Genomic DNA, 18,408 nt, shown 5'->3' on the forward strand with positions numbered 1-18,408 from the left:
ACATCGAGCCCCATTTTATGATGAGCTCTGAAATAAATGTGGGTTTCAGCAATATTGGTTGTCATTCTCGAAAACTTCACCGCTTGCAGGATACTTTTGTTGCCTAGCAACTGCCATCGTAACTGTAACATCATGGGCTGCCTTTGCAATAATGAGTCTTTATGGACAGCTTTTCAGGACCCAAAAGTGTCAAAAGTCATAATAATTACAGTTGCTGTAGAAAAGACAAAAATGCCATTCGGTGATTAGTTATTGCCCAACTGTAACAACTGAAAACTGTAATTATTGTAGGTCATGATTGCTGCTGCAGGCAGTCATAATGTAATGGGAACTACGATTGGACGGTATCTGGTTTTCTGACTCCAATGTTTCAAGCCAAGCAAAAGTTAATTTGTCTACCTCCTAGAGGCAACGGAAATCGGCGAAATTCTCGTGTTGGCATCGTCAATCGCCGCTCTGCTGTGAGGACCCCATGCAGTTCTTGAGACCTGCCGACAGTGACGCCACGGAGAGGGCTGGCGTAGACTCCTGGAGTTGGTACCACTGCGCGATGGGCTTGCGCGGGTTGGCCAGCATGTCTGCCCAGTGCGTTGAACCCTGGGCTGGAGCATTGGGTCCCACCTCACAGACCCCGATCAGCTCGCTGTGACCGACCCTGTAGGGGGGAGAAGAACAGCAGCGATAACACCTGGATTATTGCAATCGTCACATCTGTCAACCTAGACCAGTTTACTTACTTCAGTTGATAGTTCTATTCAGGAATGTCTCGTCTCTATCGCCCACATGGCACATCATTTGTCGTTTGGTCTATCTATCACAATCTACCAGCAATATCTTTGCATAGCTTGCAATCTGAACGCCGCTTTGACAAAACAGCCTAAGCCGATCCTCAGCGAAATTAACCTCTATTAGTGGTGACAACCTGTTTGACGAAAATATGATTAGTATTACACTCACGTGATCATTTCGAGACAATGCCGATAGATATTTTATTGACGTTTGAGGTAATTTGTCACAAGAAAACGTGCTACATAAACAGACTACATAATGGTTGTATTAAATCAATAATAATAATGTCCCCGTGTCATTATTCACGATTCACTTGTGTATTTACTATAATCAAACTTCCTATAGGACCAAGTCTTTTTGGTGTGCATCTACCTGTCCCTTTGATTGGTCGATTTCCAGTCATCGGGTGAAGACTTAGATAGTATACACCGTATGTCCCCCCCCCCCCAAAAAAAAAGAAAAAGAAAAAGAAAAAAAAGCAAAACAAAACAATTACAACGGGGCCCTCCGCAATGATAACTTTAAAGATAGTGAATCAATCCAAATACAAGTTCAGGGTATGAAACTATAACTTATTACCCACATCTTACTGAAAACCTCATCCGATTTGCTTCAGTGGTCAAAGAGAAATGAGGATCTTTGTAGAGCATTTCAGGAATTCCTTCCCTCCAAGTTCTGTCCATTGTGTTCACACATTAATAAGTAGTTCTAAGAGGATCCAACAGTGCTAAACTTGGAAGAATCACATCCACGACATGCTTCACAACGATTCACATTTCTCTGTGACCACTTAACCAAACTGAATACGGTTTTCTGCAAAATGTATGTAAAATGTTGTATTTTAGACCCTGAAATAGCATTCACACAGTTTAATCATGTTAGAAGTTATCAGCGCAAAAATCCGATTGTATTTTTTTTGGACATACTGTAGTATAATCATCGTTCTACCGGAATCAACAACAACATTCATTTTTTTTCTGTTGAAATTTGAGAGCTGCAGGATTTAATTCAAAGTTCATACACTTTATATGGCTTCTTTCCTGAAAGCGAATTTCTACGATCCATGACAAGTGTTACTTCACATTCTGTTAGCCTGCTACAGTGTCACGTGACTGATACTATACAATGGTTGCTCTTACAGTATGCCTTTCTTCTGGTTGTTTGCATTGAATTCATAATATCTCTCTCACTCGAAATGACGGCGTCACTTTCGTATACCAATTTGTCTAATTGAAGGTATATACTTTGTGTAGTCAGTGGTATTTCCTGCTCGCATTTCAGCTGGCGGGGTTTCCCCCTGCGGGTGTGCTGAGCTGTGGTCTCCCGTTATTTTCTTATGTCTACATCCATCTTTACGAACACCGACGACGGCTTTACAGGGCTTTTAGTCTGATGGTTTCTATTATTAAGGTATACTCTCATCTCCTGCTCCATTTTACCGGTCTCCCTGGGGTGTATCGTATGTCGGTCTTATCGGACTGATTGATAACGTCCAGTTTAGTCCACCTAGTCGATTTATCATATACTGGGGTCACTTTTGCAGAGGAAATTAATTAGGAGGTAGGAATGAAGAAGGGGATGAAAAAAAATGAAAGCAACCCACAATTTCGTCGACACGATTTCTTTTGCAAAAGGTTCGACGAGTTAATTTAGCTACAGGCGACGTAGAGAGATTGATTTCGAAAACGAAGCTCAAGGGAAAAGAACGTGGGAGTTACTGAATCTAATATCCTATTCGGCTGTTTCCGTTGAAAAAACATCATTGTATAAACTATCAAGTTAAGATCATAAATGCAGCGAGAATGCATAATAGAAACGTTGTAGTGCAACGATTTCTATCCCATGCTATAATGCTGGTACCATTATAGGAGTGTGTCTGTATCACAAATCAAAACGTTGATGATGCTATACACCAGCCAACACAGGACTGTAATGGTGCGGAAAATTGACATGGGATTAATGTAAACTTGAAACATATAATCTAGACGTTTGTTTCCCCCTTATCTCATGACTGAGGTGGAAGTACTGTGGTGTCGTGGGTGAGCATCTGGACTCAGAATTAGGGGAGCCTGGGTACATCCTGACACATGTTTAAGGTGTTTTTACTGGGTGATGTTCGTTATTCCGAAGGTTCGTTAATCCGAAAATGCAAAGGAGGTGCATACTAAGGAACCTTCGGAATTACGAAACTTTTTTTTCGTTTTCGGATTAACGAATCTTCGGAATAACAAACCTTATTTCATTTTCGGGTTAACGAACCTTCGGAATAAATCATTTTCGGAATAACACGAATTACGAACCTTCGGAATAGCGAACCCTCAGTATAACGGCCCGTATTTCAATTTCGAATAAACGAATCTTCGGAATAACAAACCTTAGATCATTTTCAGATTAACGAACCTTCGGAATAGCGAACTACAACCATTTTTACCCACCTTGTCCCAATTGATGCAAAGGTGTTTAAAATATTTACTTGGTGATGACGGTGTACAGAAAAGGATTGCATTGGGAGGAGAGTGTTTACACTGAAGGGCATACCTGGGGTTATATCATGAGCTCAAGTGATCATAATGTGTAAGCCTACTATCATCATGGCTATGATGTTGTTGATGATAACTGTTGTTGGTTTTATCAGTACTGTCACCGTAATAATTATTTTTGAAGTTATCAATATGATTATATCACCACTATAATTCTTCTTAATAAAACCACGATTACCATAACTATCGTCATTATTACTATTATAGCTACCGTTCGGGTCATCAGTTTACTCACCAGTCGTAGTCGACAACGGCGACAACGAGGCATATGTTCTGCATGCTGTCGGGAGCGACGTCGAATACCATTGCTTCATTGTAGACGGGATTCAAGGTATTCTTTTTCACCGTCGTTTTCTTCTTCTTCATCCGCTTTCCTTGCGACATGAGCGATACTTTGACGTACGGATCTGTTCGGTGAAGAGAGGGAGACAAATTTCAAATTAAAATCTTTGGAGATGACATATTCTTTGACAACTAAGAATCCTTCTATTGAGTCGCCGTAAGGGGCTCTCGCCACATATCATTCATGCACATTCTCATTAGATTTCTTCTGTTGGTTTCCGCCTTCTCTTTGCTGTAACTCAAATGAGTGCTATAGGTGTACGAACAGTTACTATTTCATGAAGGATATTCTAAATATCCCATGCTTGTGAATAAATACATATTTTCTCTTGTTTTTCCCATGCGATTGTAAAGCCAACCATGCATGAATATCTAGCATGTTCTGTAATCTGAATTTCGATAACTCAATACACATATACGAGCTAACAAACCACGGAAAATCTCTCCCTCTCTGAGCTGTTGTTAATTATAAATCATACGATGATATTTGCTCTTGTGTCTCATAAGATCCTAATGTTATGCCCTTACAATATCTTTGGCATACTTTTTTTCAAAGAAAAACTACGTTTTTTAACGATTTATTGGGAATCATTTAGAACACAAAAACATCAAAATGCTAAACGAACATATTTGCGTATGGATTTCATACAAATCTTTACAGACTAATTACAAAACATCAGATATTGAGAAATAAAGTATTTACAAGATGAATTCTATCCAAACGCATGGGATATAACGATTATGAATCTCATTTTCATACAAACATAGTGGAGAAATTGTATATCAAACCTTGCAATATCCCCTTTCTGAATCGTGAACACACCGATATTCCAAAGGAAATAAAATAACCCGACATGCACACCCTACAATGCACACACACAAATCCATCAACACACACACGCACATTACATGCACAAACGCATAAACAAGTAACACAAACACCCACACAAAGTGGCATACTGTGTCTATCGAAGCGACTTGTTACTCCATTACTGCGCCGTGAGCGGAAGTTAGGCAGTCGCCCGTGTGTGTTTTGTTTTGTTTTGATTTGTTGTTGTTGTTTTTTGGCTCGCTTGCATCACCTACATGTTATAGTAATAGTCATATGCTTGTAGTCTTGCTTATTTGTTAATTTGGCATTGATATTTTGCCGGTGATATCTTGAAAAGGCGGACGCGTCTCCATATGCTGCAAAGTGATCTGTTTCACGATTCTCATTACAATACAATTACCATCCCATTACAACTCTACCCCGCGCTCTGAAAGAAAGGCGGTGTTTAATCATCTCTTTTTTTCTTTGTTGTTGATTTTTTCCCTCTTGTTTTTTGTATGTATCCCAAAGACATGTGAGACGAAAAACAGGACGAAAGACAATCATTGACATATCCCACATGAGTGTGTTCCGTCGGGAGTTGAGCAACATAGACCAAGAGCCCGAACCGATTGAAATTCGCAGTGTAACCACCGGTCATATGCAGAGGCAAATCATCTGCGCGGAATGGCGGAGAGATTCATAATAATTCAAAATGTATCCCCTTTCCGCCTGAAAAAAGAATGAGATAGAGAAGAGAAGAGAAAGAGAGAGAGAGAGAGAGAGAGAGAGAGAGAGAGAGAGAGAGAGAGAGAGATCAAGGGGGAGAGAAGGAGAGATCGAGGGAGAGAAGAAACTGCTTCGGGCATTAGGCAGACCAATTTCACCTGTCTTGACGTTCCGATCATCGTCGCGTCAAAGATGATGATTATGAATCTTTCTGAACAGCTTGATGATTGCTGTTGTTGTTGTTTTGCTTTGTTTTTTGTTTTGCTTTTTGTTTTTTGAGGTTTTTCTTTTTTTTTGCTTCCCAGCAGTCTTCACTCTTCGAACACAAGGAAAAAAATTTAAAGCGCGAAACTACTGTTGAATGATGAGCCCACAGTCATGACGGTTAGCCTGTTGTCATCTATCTATCTTTCCATGAAATATACCTATCCATCTATCTTTGTATCTATCTATCTATCTATCTATCTATCTATCGATCTATCTATCTATCTTCTTACCTATCTCTTCTTTAAAAATATCAAGGTCAGCTGAGTTGCGTGACAACCCTAACCAGTCAAGGAGAACGTTCGCTTTTGAAATTTCAGAGTAGTACATGGAGGCTAGAATTGACCTAAAAGAGAAGAATCGATTAAACCGCAAACGGAAGCGCGATGAAAAACGGGACAATTCGTACCATGCGTGGCACAGAAAAACTGTCCACTTTTTCTGCCTTTCAAACACCTCGAAAAACCACGAGACACATATGCTTTTTAGCTTTTCGGTACACCCATTTAACGATCGTGAATTTTAATCTGATCGATCCGGGTATGCCACAAAGGTTTTGATATCCTTTAGTCAGTGCAGATCGAATTCATAATGAAATTTAGTCGGTCTGTTGAGATCTAAAGTTCTCCTCTTCCCGGAGAAAACGCCATCTAGATTTCAAGACACATCTCTCCTCGTTCTGGCACAATGTGGAACACAAATGAAATCACCTTCTGCGAGCGAATGTGCATTAACCTGAAGTGTCTTGTTCTTGAATTGATTTACATCAAGGTGTCACGTGACAGAAAAGAGGGAGGGCATTTGAAAGTGAGTGCATATGAGAGTGAGTGTCTTTTAGCATAGCAGTGAGCTAGGGGGATGAAATTTGACCCAATTCTACGTCGACGAGGGAAAAATCGAACTCTTCGAAAGGGAACAAACAATTCACGTCGCTATTTTTCATATTACATATATCTTTTTATTTGCTTGTGCGCGCAGTTTTAATATCAACCCACACATAATCCGGATTTAAAAACAGGTCTCTTGTCTCAGAAAATAATTTCATCGACACTAAAGCAAACAATTAAGAAAAACGTAGTCATGGTGCGAATAAAAGGTGTCGGATGGCTTCACCGCCCACCTAAAAGCCCATTACACAAACCCATGCGAAAAAGGGCACGACAAAAACGATAAATTGTTAACAAGAACGTGACTTGGTGTGAAATAGCTTCCATTTGATGCCTGAACTATTCGGATAAATTTGACAGTTTTTTTCCGAGGACCTACGAACCGTTTGATTGGATTCACTGCCGAAAAAGGTCAGCGCTGATGCGTTATTTTCATTTCGTGTGGCCAACAACGCCTCCGATCACAGCAAACCGTACAGGAAAGGTCGGAGGTACAGTTCGGAGGGTGGAACGAGCGTGTTACCAATGATCAATAACCCATTCGACGAGATTGAATTCCGGCGCAGATTTCGGCACATTCGAGAACTGCCGGAGTGCTGAAGATCGAGGTCGATACATCAAGAATGTCAAACTGCAAATAGCTGCTCTTTCTCCCTTCCGAGATGGAAAACAAATGTTTACAGACAAACATTACGGGAGTCGAATTGTTTTGACAGGCTTTGCAGACTTCGAAAGAGTAACGACAAGCGAGAAAACGTTTCGCTGGAGGGCATGAAAGCCAGTTGAAAATTAGATTACACATCAAGCCATGCAGCTGTTAATTCGGAGTATCATCCAGATAGTATGAATGTGATAAATGCGCTTTAATGTGCGCCTTGGCAAGGGTGCCCGTCTCACAATTAACATAGGCCATCGTCTTTAGGACGGAATAATAGAGTATCGATTGGGAACGATATGATGATGTAAAATTTCTCAATATCTGCATTTTTTGATAGCTACTCGCTAACCAAGACATTGTGCATTATAAGTATCATGTACAATTATAATGAAGACCAAGAGATTACTTTGTTCATCTATTATTCGGTCTTCTTTAAAAATTTACAGGGTAGTCTGATTCAGGACCGAAAGGCCTGCTTTACAACAGAGCCCTGTGACGTAAAGATACATTGCACAATAATAGGTATCAGCAGAAGCATGTACGCCCATGCATCACAGACGTGCAAATTCTGTTGTAATCAAGACGGAACGCCTGGTTCTTTTGTCAACATGTCCCTCCTGTAACTCCTGAGTAGGGTTATATGAATAAATCTTGAATGTTCTTACAGCATTTTGATTCGTCCCCGAATAAATGTGGTTGCATTTCGCTCTAATTTTGTATTCATTGAGCTGCGGCAAAGAACGCATTCCAGCAGTGTTCTCAAATAAGAATCGTCGCACAGTCACGCGATTGTAAATCCTGTAGATAATAACTCGCGGATTTCTTCTTGAACTTGCCATGAATCGAGTTCATTGCGCAACTACCCTTCGTGATGCCCCTAAGCTGGAATAATAGTGGCAGCATGGTGGTCTTGATTTGGGACCCATAGGGGTGTCTGCTATTTGAAAAGTCAGCCGAACAGTTTGTCACGTTGTCTATGGAACTGTTTAACTATAAAACAACACTTTTTTTTTCCATCGCCCGGAGGAAAGGAAATGCATTGGGTGTGATTTAATCTCTCGATCCAGGGGTCTGTAGACATTTACAACTCGTCGCTGATCAGTGGACTTTTGGGTGCGGTCTTGCGTGTACCACACGAATTGAACATGGCGATATTCTTCCTCTTGAAAGCCAAAAACTCGATGCTATCCAATATCTTAACGGCTTGAGCAATGTGGCATTTGTTTGGAGGGAAGGAGCTGGGGGCAGAAGTCAAGACCGCAGAAAACTGCGATGCCAACTCGAATTTATGTTCTTACTTCAGTTCATATCGCATCCAAGCTGTTTTCCCTCGCAGAAGAGAAAGAAAAGTGGAGGGGAAAAATCCTACTACCTTAATGTCATTGTACACATCAGTTGTTGTTATACAGTGAACTGCGCGCGCGAAACGATTTGTGACGCTGAATTGCCTCTCGACGCCGCTTGGGCGTCCGTCCATGCGGCGAACTGAATTACTTACCGGAGGCACCAGTGATATCCATAGCCTTCAGGTTGCGGGCTTTGATGACCGTTAAGGTAAGTCTGCATGCGGTGGGCAGGTAGTTGAGAGAGAACATCACTTCGCCCAAGTCTGCTTTTTCCTTTATGTAGAAAAACAAAAACAACAACCCAAAACAGAAGATGCATTATTATAAGCGGATGCACTGCGCGCGCACTGATAACAAGCGAAAACTACTCTTGCCCCAGAGAGCTTGGTGTAGTTGCAATACAGGTGAAGGGCAACATTAAATCAACTGCTCCCAAGGAGCAATAATGTAATGACGTGCCAACAGACACGGCACATCTTACTTTAATACGCTGAAAAACCGTGATGTCTCTTTTTATATACCTAGGTGCGTCGTGTAGTGCAATTAGACACTAAGTTCCAACTAACTTTATAACGTATTCGGTAAAATCATACAAACAGACTGGTAGAAGTCTCCTCAAAATAGAAAATTAAAGAAGCTCTAACCTGACATTTTCTATAGAATAGTGATGCTGTTGCAATAACATGGGAACAAAAAAGCTGAGGTATCTTTATGATCTCATAAGACTCAAACTGACGTACACATACACACACACACACACATACACACACACACACACACACACACACACACACGTCTTCATTACATGTCCTCTTTGTTGACATGCAATCAGACAGAAAATATTGAATCCTTTACGTTGATTATCTTTGCGTCGTAATAATCGGTTGAATCCTTAACATGAATTATATTCATGTTATAATTATCGGACAAAGGTGACGTAGAAAAAGAATGGTATAGTTGGTAACATATTGAACAAAAACATCATTTTTATGACATTTGTGATCACAAACCAACTTGAGAAGTGCGAATTGAAGGCATCGTCATCTCAGCTATCATGCACATGTGACTGCGACCAAAATTCACTTAGTATTCTGATAGGACGTGAGAATATGTAACACTTTGGAATTCCATAACTTCTCATTCTTTGTCTTATTTGATGCCGCATCCATCATTCTCTTTCTTTTTACTCTTTTATCAAATCTACATTGGACATCGTGTTGAATCACGCTTTCATAGTCTGGGTTGTTGACATGCGTTCTTAGATCAGGGTATTGTCGTCGGTCGTACAAGCGGGAGGCATACCCATTTCAATTTCAGTCGTTTCCTTTCGACCGATCACAACTCATCTTCGGTAGATGGCATACCAACTAATGGGTCATGTTCGGCATTCAATTTGCAAATCTGCATCAAAATACGTAAGCCTGATTCAGGGGACATATCATATCTCTCTCCTTTTCCTTAACGTGAACTTGTAGTGCAGTCTAAAATTCACCCATGACAAAAGATGCGTCATCATTTTCTGTTGCTGCGACCGTTCCTATAGAGAGCAGCCAACTGCAACGGGAGAACTACCACCATCTTGCGTAACTTTGTTTCTCTTTACGCAGGACTGATGGCTCTTGTGTGCGGATATTGTGATGTGTCATTTGGGACATCTAAGTGTGCTCTCGAAACGGGGGGGAGATGAAACGAAGCGAGGTGAAATGAGATAGAAATAAAAGGAAATTCGATGAGGGTCAGAAACGAGCCAGAGGGCTGATCAGGAAGAAATGGAAACTGAGCCAAACTCGGTCGCGGGTCGCAAGACAGGAATGTTGATCAGCAACAGTGATGAAGACTATAAGATCAGCGGTGACTTGGTGAGAAGCGCTCGAATTCGAGGCGAAAGCTCCATCGCATTAATATATTGTCACTCGTAAATTTAATGTGATAGGCCTACCTTGACAAAAAGAACAGACAAACAAAGAAATACACACACATGTTATTATACACTAACATGCGCTCACATACACACCCTTTCTCTTTACAGCGATATCTTTTCACCGCGCCTGTGTTGTAAATGAAGGATTTTAATCGTATACGTTGTTTTTTAGTGACAGACTGTTGAAACAAAATGAGTTGTCTAAAATGTATCGCTCTCAGTGCAGGCGTCAGAAATGATGCCTTTCGGTGAACCCTAATGGATTCTGGTAACTTATGTCATTCTATAGCTAGCTGCAATAAAGCGTGTGTGGGATGCATTTCCATAATACCGACAGTCCAGTTGTCGGGTTACAGAAAAAGGGGGATGCTCATTTTTTCCCCCGCTAATGCTGCCAGAATTCACTAAATTATCTCGTCAAATCGCGCGGGCTGTCACAAATTAGACTCAATTAGGCGCCACGAGCTTTAATAACACTGATATCAACCACGCTGATAGCGTAGTTGCTGTTTTATACTACAAGTGGTGGTATTCTCTATTATGCTGTATGTCTACATGCTGTTACCTGCTTCTAATGACTGCGTCTGCAATAAACGATTTTTCGTTGATACCAGCCCAGTGTTCCTCTCCTAATGACATATTATAAAACAAGATCAACTTTTACGTTTATTACAAGCAGCGGCATACAATAACTTGACCAATCACTTTCAGTTGGGTCCCATCTCAGTTTTCTTCCTCTTTATGACAGTTCCCGGCTTAAGTAACTTTTCTTCAATACATCTCAGTTAATCACTTAATGTTTTTTTATCAGCTTAATGTATTGCAGATTGTGGAATTTTGTTTCACAAGTGCTTTGAAACGGCTTGGAAATGCGCTTTGAGTGCAACGAAAAGTACAGCCTAGAAACTCACTTTCAAGTTGGCCGGCGATCACTGATAATCGGACCAAAATATCGCAATGGACAAAACATGTGCATTGTTGAGTTTTGTGTATGGAGGAAACAGATACTATGCCTGGAATGATGGAGATGGGCATTCTTTTTCTCTTATGGAGACACGGCCAGGAGTCAAGCTACGTTAGCAGTGTCAAAATGATACGTTGTCGGTTTTTGGGCAACACATAAATGATGGATGAGTTTGTATGAAACGTGACACATTCTTCCTGTCGACGTAAATCCCAGTGACGGCAGACAAAGCTGCCTGTACTACAGAAGTGACAAAGAAATTAACGTCATCCCAAACAGAATAGTGTCTGGGATTTTGACTCTGAACACTCAGCATGGAGCTGCGAAGTGAAACATAATCATGGTGTTTGTTCCTTTGATGCATAATTTAGAGAACACAAGAATTTTTTATTATTCATCGACATTAGATCAGGTTCTCATTATGTAAACGCTTTTCAAACCTGTATAACATTATTGAAGGGGATGATTAGGCTAAAAATAAAGATAGACACGGATATTGGGAAAACAATTTAAAAAACTTAATCTGTTCATCCCACTAGAAGCTTTTAGGGGAAAAATCTGCAATCAGTGAAATTCTTTCAGCTGATTAGTAAAAATGTATTCTTGTGTTTATTCATATCCTTATCTTAATTACGACGACAAGAATATTATCCCCATTAGTATCCAATCCTTTGGGTCTTTGACTTACTACTTAAAGGCTCAACTTTGTCGGTCATGCACTCCCAAGACAACAATGACGATCATTGCATTTACACCACTTATCAGTCAAGAAAGATAGGAAATGATTAAGATTCTCTGGTGATTATACGTTACCTGGGACGATCCTTTCACAATGTCCTCGACGTACTGCGTCTCCTTACTGAGATCTCGGTCCGTCAAAAGACTGGTAACGTTCACTTCTCCTATAAGGTCGTGCCTGGAGAATCTGTCAAAGTCATAGACGGTAAACTTTAGTGTTTTGGTTTCCAGCTCGTTGTAGGGTATTTGAAAGGCAAATCTCTCGTCGAAGACGGGGTCGCAGTTCTTGCGATGGACTTTTGTCTGGTACTTCCGCTTCCTGTCGGGGCACAAGTAGATCTTGACGTAGGGATCGGAAGTTCCTGAAAAGTCCTTCGCCGGAAGGTTGACTGCTCGGTCTATGTGGACGTTGAGTGTTTCTGTTGCGTAATCGTAGAAAAGGCTGAAGACAAGTCTTCCGCAGCTTGGTTTTTCACCGTTAGTTTTGCCCTTGTCTTTGGATTCTTGTCTGTAGAGCTCTGGACGTAACGTGCCGATCAGGTCCGTCTGATCCTTTCTGGTGGCGTTGATGTTCTTCACGCTGAATTCCACGTTGGCTAGGTTAAGCTGCAGGGAGAGCTGGCGTTGTTTTCGGAACGCTTCCTGGCGCAGCTTCTGCGGCAGCAGCGGGACTGTGGACTGGCGGGGAAGCGGCTTCGTTGGACTAGGTTTACCCGAGCTGGGTCGGCTCCCGGTTGGTGACCCATCACGGCTTTGGAACATGCTATCGTTATCCGAGTCAGAATCAATCTCGTAGCTGTGGCTGAAAACTTTGCGCTGGACGGTATAGGAGTCACTGCTGTCAGATATGGTCTTTTGCTTCCTTTTGCAGTAGAGAGCTACGAAGGCAAACACGATGACTGCAGCAGAGAGCGAGACAGGTATCGCTATCGTCTCCAGAGGAAAGCCACGACCTGCAGAAAAGAAGCAAAATACAGATGACAGAATTAACGACATCAAATCTCACTGACAGAAAGCCTGAGCTGATAATGATTCTTGAGACATGATGTTTCCAGTAACTGATAAAATACAGAAACAAATGGTTTTGTTGTAGCAACAACCTCGGAGAGAATAAACACGTGTTAGTCGAAATTAATGGTCCCTCGTTCATGTGGATACGACATCCTTTTAAGACAGTGTGTTGCACGTTACCATGCTGCTGCCAAATGGTGAAGTGTACTATATCTCGCGCGTAGACACAAGAATCACGTATGTATGAATACGCACGGGGTCTCTCAAGTAATTGAAATCCTATCTAGTCGCTCGCCATTACCCCTGCGCTGTATGGCATGATAATTATGCCTCGTCAACGTCAGCCTACGAGTAAAATCGACGAAGCAAGGGTATGCCGCTGGGAACGAGAAGCCGCCAGTGAAAGTGACAGCATCGTGAGGGGATGGGGGAGGAACGAGAAGAGAAGGGGTTATTTTCCACTGAGCATAATGGCTAATAACATTTTCAGTGCGTGTGTGTGTGTGTGTGTTTATGGGGCTTGGGGTGGTTGGGTGTGTTTTTTTTTCTGTAAGATTTGAAGATGCGTTACACTTGGCTGGTCCAATGAGGGTGATGTAATTCTACGAGCAAGTATCTTCTTCGCTTTTATATTTGTTATTGAATAACAAATATTGTTAATCTTTTTTTTTTTCCATCAGTTGCCGCGTATCGGTCATTCCTAAAGATGATAGCAAGGTTGCAATAGAGAATCCTTGGAGGACCATAGTAAATTTATTTCAGATTCAGATACACACACGCATACACACACACAGATACTACACTCCCATAAATGCCAATAAGCAGGGTTTTTTAACCCTCCCGTGGGAATGACGTGAGTCATCAATGCGGGCAATACCCGCCGGAAAAAAAAAAATTAACATCCCGACGCAAAGCTTATCATCTAACAAGACTCCACCCAGTCTTCCTAGTAGGCGAAATTCGCATGGCATTACTATCTTGTCTTACCGTTGACGTTAATAAAGACTTTCCCTGCCTAAGGTAAATGGATGAACGCTAACGATGGAGATGGGTATCGGATTTGTTCAATTTAAAGAGAAAATTGCAATTATATAACACATAGTACTGACCGACTGACACTGAACTGACCGGCAAGTGAACCAAATCCGTTTAAATTTCTCGCTGGTTGGATATTGGCTCCATCTATATAGCACTCCGTGACAAGATCATCTATTATGCACGGTGAGGGTTTGGTCCACTTTAATGCCTACGAGAAAAAGTGGAAAGTACGTTGACTGGAAATGTCAATAGCCATGGCAGTGACTAGCCCAGTGACATCTTATTGGTTCGAATCAGATTACCGCCTTTAGACAAACAAGCAAATGGTTGGAACACGGGTGTAACGATCCGCATGCCTTGCTAAGGAGGCAACGCGAGCGCTGCTGAGACTTAAATGTAATTCCAGGAGTATCACGAGAAGTAAACAATCAGGCGCCACTTCTTGGATGTACCTCGGAATATAAGGAGAGAATGGACAGAAGTCCATTCCTGTCGGCCGTGAAAATAAATCACTGTCGAATCTGATTCCCTTGTCTTTGTCATAGGAGTTTCTGTCAGCCAATTCTGATTGGACAAAGCCAAACTCACGTGTAAGATGATTTAATGCTACATCAAGGACACCTTAAAGAAAGTCAGATGATAACGAGTGTGCGATGAACAGATGGTGAAAAGCAATTAAGCTGTAATTTATTGACGATGCTGCCCCGATTAAAGATTCTACACATTCAAAGGGGATGACCACATCTTCTGAATCAACAACTACACAATTCGCGCTGTTCTCAGAAAGAAACTGTAAAATGCTTTTTCACTATGCTATAGAAATGAAAATAAGTTGATTTCTTTTTTTTTAAATCATTTTCTTTATGTCGATGTCCACGCGTGACGTCAGGAACTGCTGTACTCTTCTCATTCAGCGGTGGCGGTACCTAAACTTAAAAAAACTCATAATTTATGAACGGATTGTCCAACTTTTCTCAAACTTCACTGATGTGTTCTGCTATTTTATTGCATGATTCACCCCATCCACACATTTGGTTTTCATGCCCCTTTAAACACTCCGTGATGACATGCAGTGGTAAAGGATGAATCAGAATGCTCAAAGTAGGAGAGGGGTAGGAAGAAGGTCTGTTTTTATTTTTATCCCCGGTCGCATTTCTTAGGCACAAAAACAAATCATTTATCTGGTACGAATACAGACGATATAATACAATATGTGTGTGTGTGTGTGTGTGTGTGTGTGTGTGTGTGTGTGTGTGTGTGTGTGTGTGTGTGTGTCTGTCTGTGTGTGTGTGTGTGTGCGTGTCTGTGTGTTTGGGTTTGCAAGGATTCAGAGTTTTGACTGAGGACACACAGACAATTTTGACCCTCCAAGAAAAATTGTGGCTTTTACTCGTGTTGACGTCGTCGTGTCTGGATGAGCTTTTGCTACTCGAATAGTGGCATTCATTACATAAGCTGAATCAAATGCGAGTATCCATCTGATAGACGCTTGTTATCCTAACGTGTTCCATCCAATGATTAGAAGTGTTTATCATGCTTAGATGGTGTTGCTATCTGAGAAAAAGAAATTAAACCGAACAACTGTCAAACGGATTGACACTCAGTAGGCGATTGCGTTAATTGCTGCAGTTTGCGTTGGAAATGCACTTCTGAACAGATAATAAAAATGAAATATGAAACAGTTAAAGCATGGCAGCTGTGGAGAGATAAAAAAGAGAAAAAGGGTAGTGAGGAGGAAAGAGTGAGGGGGGGGGGGAGGTGGAGGTTGAGGGGAGATGGAGTGGGAATGAGAGGGAAATGGGGAAAGATGTGGAGAACTAATATGTCGGCATTCGCACTGAGCGGCTAGAATTTAATGTAGATGCGTAATTGTAGAATACGGCTACGTCATCCCGTACCTTGACCGGGTAAGAAAGCGGATAAGCTGCGGAGGGCTCTCCATTGTCTTTCCAAGTACGAACAGATGCGGCGGTTTAATGGCGTGAAGGACATATCAACAGTGCAAAGATAATGGGTTTGCTGCACGGAAAATGACAATATCACGAAACCACCGGCGTGTTGGATGGATTCAGTTCAGAGCGGTGTGTTGGCCGTCAATATTAAAGGTGTAAAAATTCGGCCCATTTTCCAAGTCAGAAGTATGCATGATATGTGTTGGGAAATTATCAAGCTAATGTTTAAGAGATGCATTCACTTCATATTGATTAAATAATGTTAAATACAACTGCGTCTGGTTCCAGCGAGTAATGAGACAGTCTTGCACACTTAATATAATCAAACAAACAAAACTGCAAAACAAAAACAAACACACAAACAAAAAACGATACATTTTGGGCATGAAAGAGGTAACGTGGAATACTATTGTTCATTATGCGAACTTGAAAGAAAAAAAATCGTTAGATTTTTGTTTTAGTGTCTTCTATCTGTGGCTTATTTTTGTCCCTTCTGCTTCGTGGCGACACCAAGATCAACCACCGAGTAGGTTAGAAGGGAAGTGCGGCGAAGACAGACGCGAAAGAAATGAAAGAGAGTGATGGCTTTCTCTGCCACCTTCAGAGCGAGTTGTCACTGACGCGTACACGCTTCACTGCCCGCTGTATAGGCGCGAAGAAGATCACACGAGAAAGAGACGGAGCTATTTCAGATTCGCGATCACGTATCCGACGGGCTAAAAATACAACACCTGTCCGAACATCTCTCAGTAACGGTAGCAGGTGATCGACACAGACCCTTTCTTGACTTCCAGTGCGTAATTTTTAACCTGTGCTTTTTTTTTTCTTTCTTGGAGGGGTGAGGAGAAGATGAGAACATCAGCGATGTAATTTCGAGGAAGAAGATCTCTCATCTTTAAATTGTCCCGTTGAAACGACCAAAGCAACAACAAAAAAGAAATGAAAAGAAAAGAAGTCCATGGAAAGGGTAAATGGAAATACATGCTACCATCTCAATTTACTTTCGTTATCCTTTTGATGCGATGTTCTTATTGTGTTCTTCAAACTAGGGTGATGTTATTATTCGGCACATATGAAAGTTTCAATTTCATCTGATCCACAAGTATTTTTTTATTCCTGTATAAATTGGCTCATATATATATATATATATATATATATATATATATATATATATACAAATATGTATACAAACACGCATGATTATGCTTCATCAAGACAACGCAACGCTGCGTCTGCTTTCTTCCCATGTCTAATCACCCGGCGGTCTGTCTAGTCTGCAAATGTTTCATGTTCTATTGCACTCTAACTCTCTTTTTTTTCCCTTCCTGCTCCGACCAACTCTTCTGTAATTTCAGTACTTGAGCAAAATTTGTTCATCCCATCGGAGTATATAAAGAGGAAGAGAGTAGAGAGAGAGAGGGGGGGGGGGGGGGTGGGAGGAGAAAGAGGGAGAAGCTTGTTAGTTTGCTCTATGTCGATGTAATCTTTGAAATGTAGTGGAGAGATTTTCCATTGTTTCTTCTCAAACACCGGCGATTGATCACCGTGTTTGAAAATAATATATCCAAAAGTATACGGTATCCTAGAGTGCAGGGCTGCTATAATCTCTCCCGGCGTTTGTATTGAAATGTCACATTGCGACAGCGGGATCGATAGAAGACGGAGGACTTCCCCCGTTCATGTCCGCCGAGACCAAGGCCTCGGTGAACACACACTTTACGACAAGCTGGCTGCAAGTTGGAAAGAGGCTTTGAGAGGAACACTCTGGCTTGCCGATTACCTCCTCCTCCCCCCCCCCCAAAAAAAAAAAGTTAGAAAGTAAGAAAGAAAAGAACAAAAAATCCGACTTTGGTCAAGGATTTATGTTGTCTCCATCGCAATCCTGGGAGAGACAGGAAAATGTCAACATTGGCGAATTTGCAGGCATTTGCTCAAGGTATCAAGTGATTTGACTCGCAAGGAAAGAGCAAACGAAGGAGGAGGGGGGGGGTGGTTGTGCCATTAGATCTAGCTATGATGTTGAGCCGTCCACAGACAGCTAACAGAGAGCCACTCGAATTTTCGTCTCATGTGGTTCAAAATATTATCCAATTACGCTTAAAACCCAAACAAATAGGTAATCAGTCTTTCATTTTAAGAAACACTCTCATTCTCGATTCTGCAAGTCATGTCCTGATCAAACTCTCCTGACCAAACAAAAAAAAAAGTTTAATGTTACATGGAATAAAATATACAAGTTGTCAACAGGATGTTCTATCTCAAGAACTATGATTTGTCCGCCTTACTTTAGTATTTCCTGGGAAGCAACCACTTGGCAATGCTTGGTTACTGACCAGCAGGGCCAACGTTTAGTAAGGGTCTGACTTACCAGTATGCACCTCGTAAACGCTTTCTAACAAGGGATCCCATTTCAAACCA

The 18,408-nt window shown here is 41.4% G+C and overlaps 1 protein-coding gene across 1 annotated transcript in view; it reads right to left on the minus strand.

Annotated features, from left to right (window-relative positions):
- LOC139708690 (synaptotagmin-6-like) overlaps positions 1–18,408 on the minus strand; it is a 100,971-nt gene that overhangs the window by 1,880 nt on the left and 80,683 nt on the right. The window contains exons 3-6 of the mRNA XM_071620627.1: positions 12,065–12,942; positions 8,519–8,639; positions 3,565–3,736; positions 400–655 (exon numbers count right to left, since the gene is read on the minus strand). Of these exons, the coding sequence (XP_071476728.1) occupies positions 445–655; positions 3,565–3,736; positions 8,519–8,639; positions 12,065–12,942 (1,382 nt within the window). The 3' untranslated portion in view covers positions 400–444. The remainder of the gene's footprint in view (positions 1–399; positions 656–3,564; positions 3,737–8,518; positions 8,640–12,064; positions 12,943–18,408) is intronic.

The sequence above is a fragment of the Diadema antillarum genome, unplaced genomic scaffold (genome assembly GCF_040938485.1).
Source record: "Diadema antillarum isolate AM-2024a unplaced genomic scaffold, OU_Dant_1.0 scf00000037, whole genome shotgun sequence".
NCBI lineage: Eukaryota > Metazoa > Echinodermata > Echinoidea > Diadematoida > Diadematidae > Diadema > Diadema antillarum.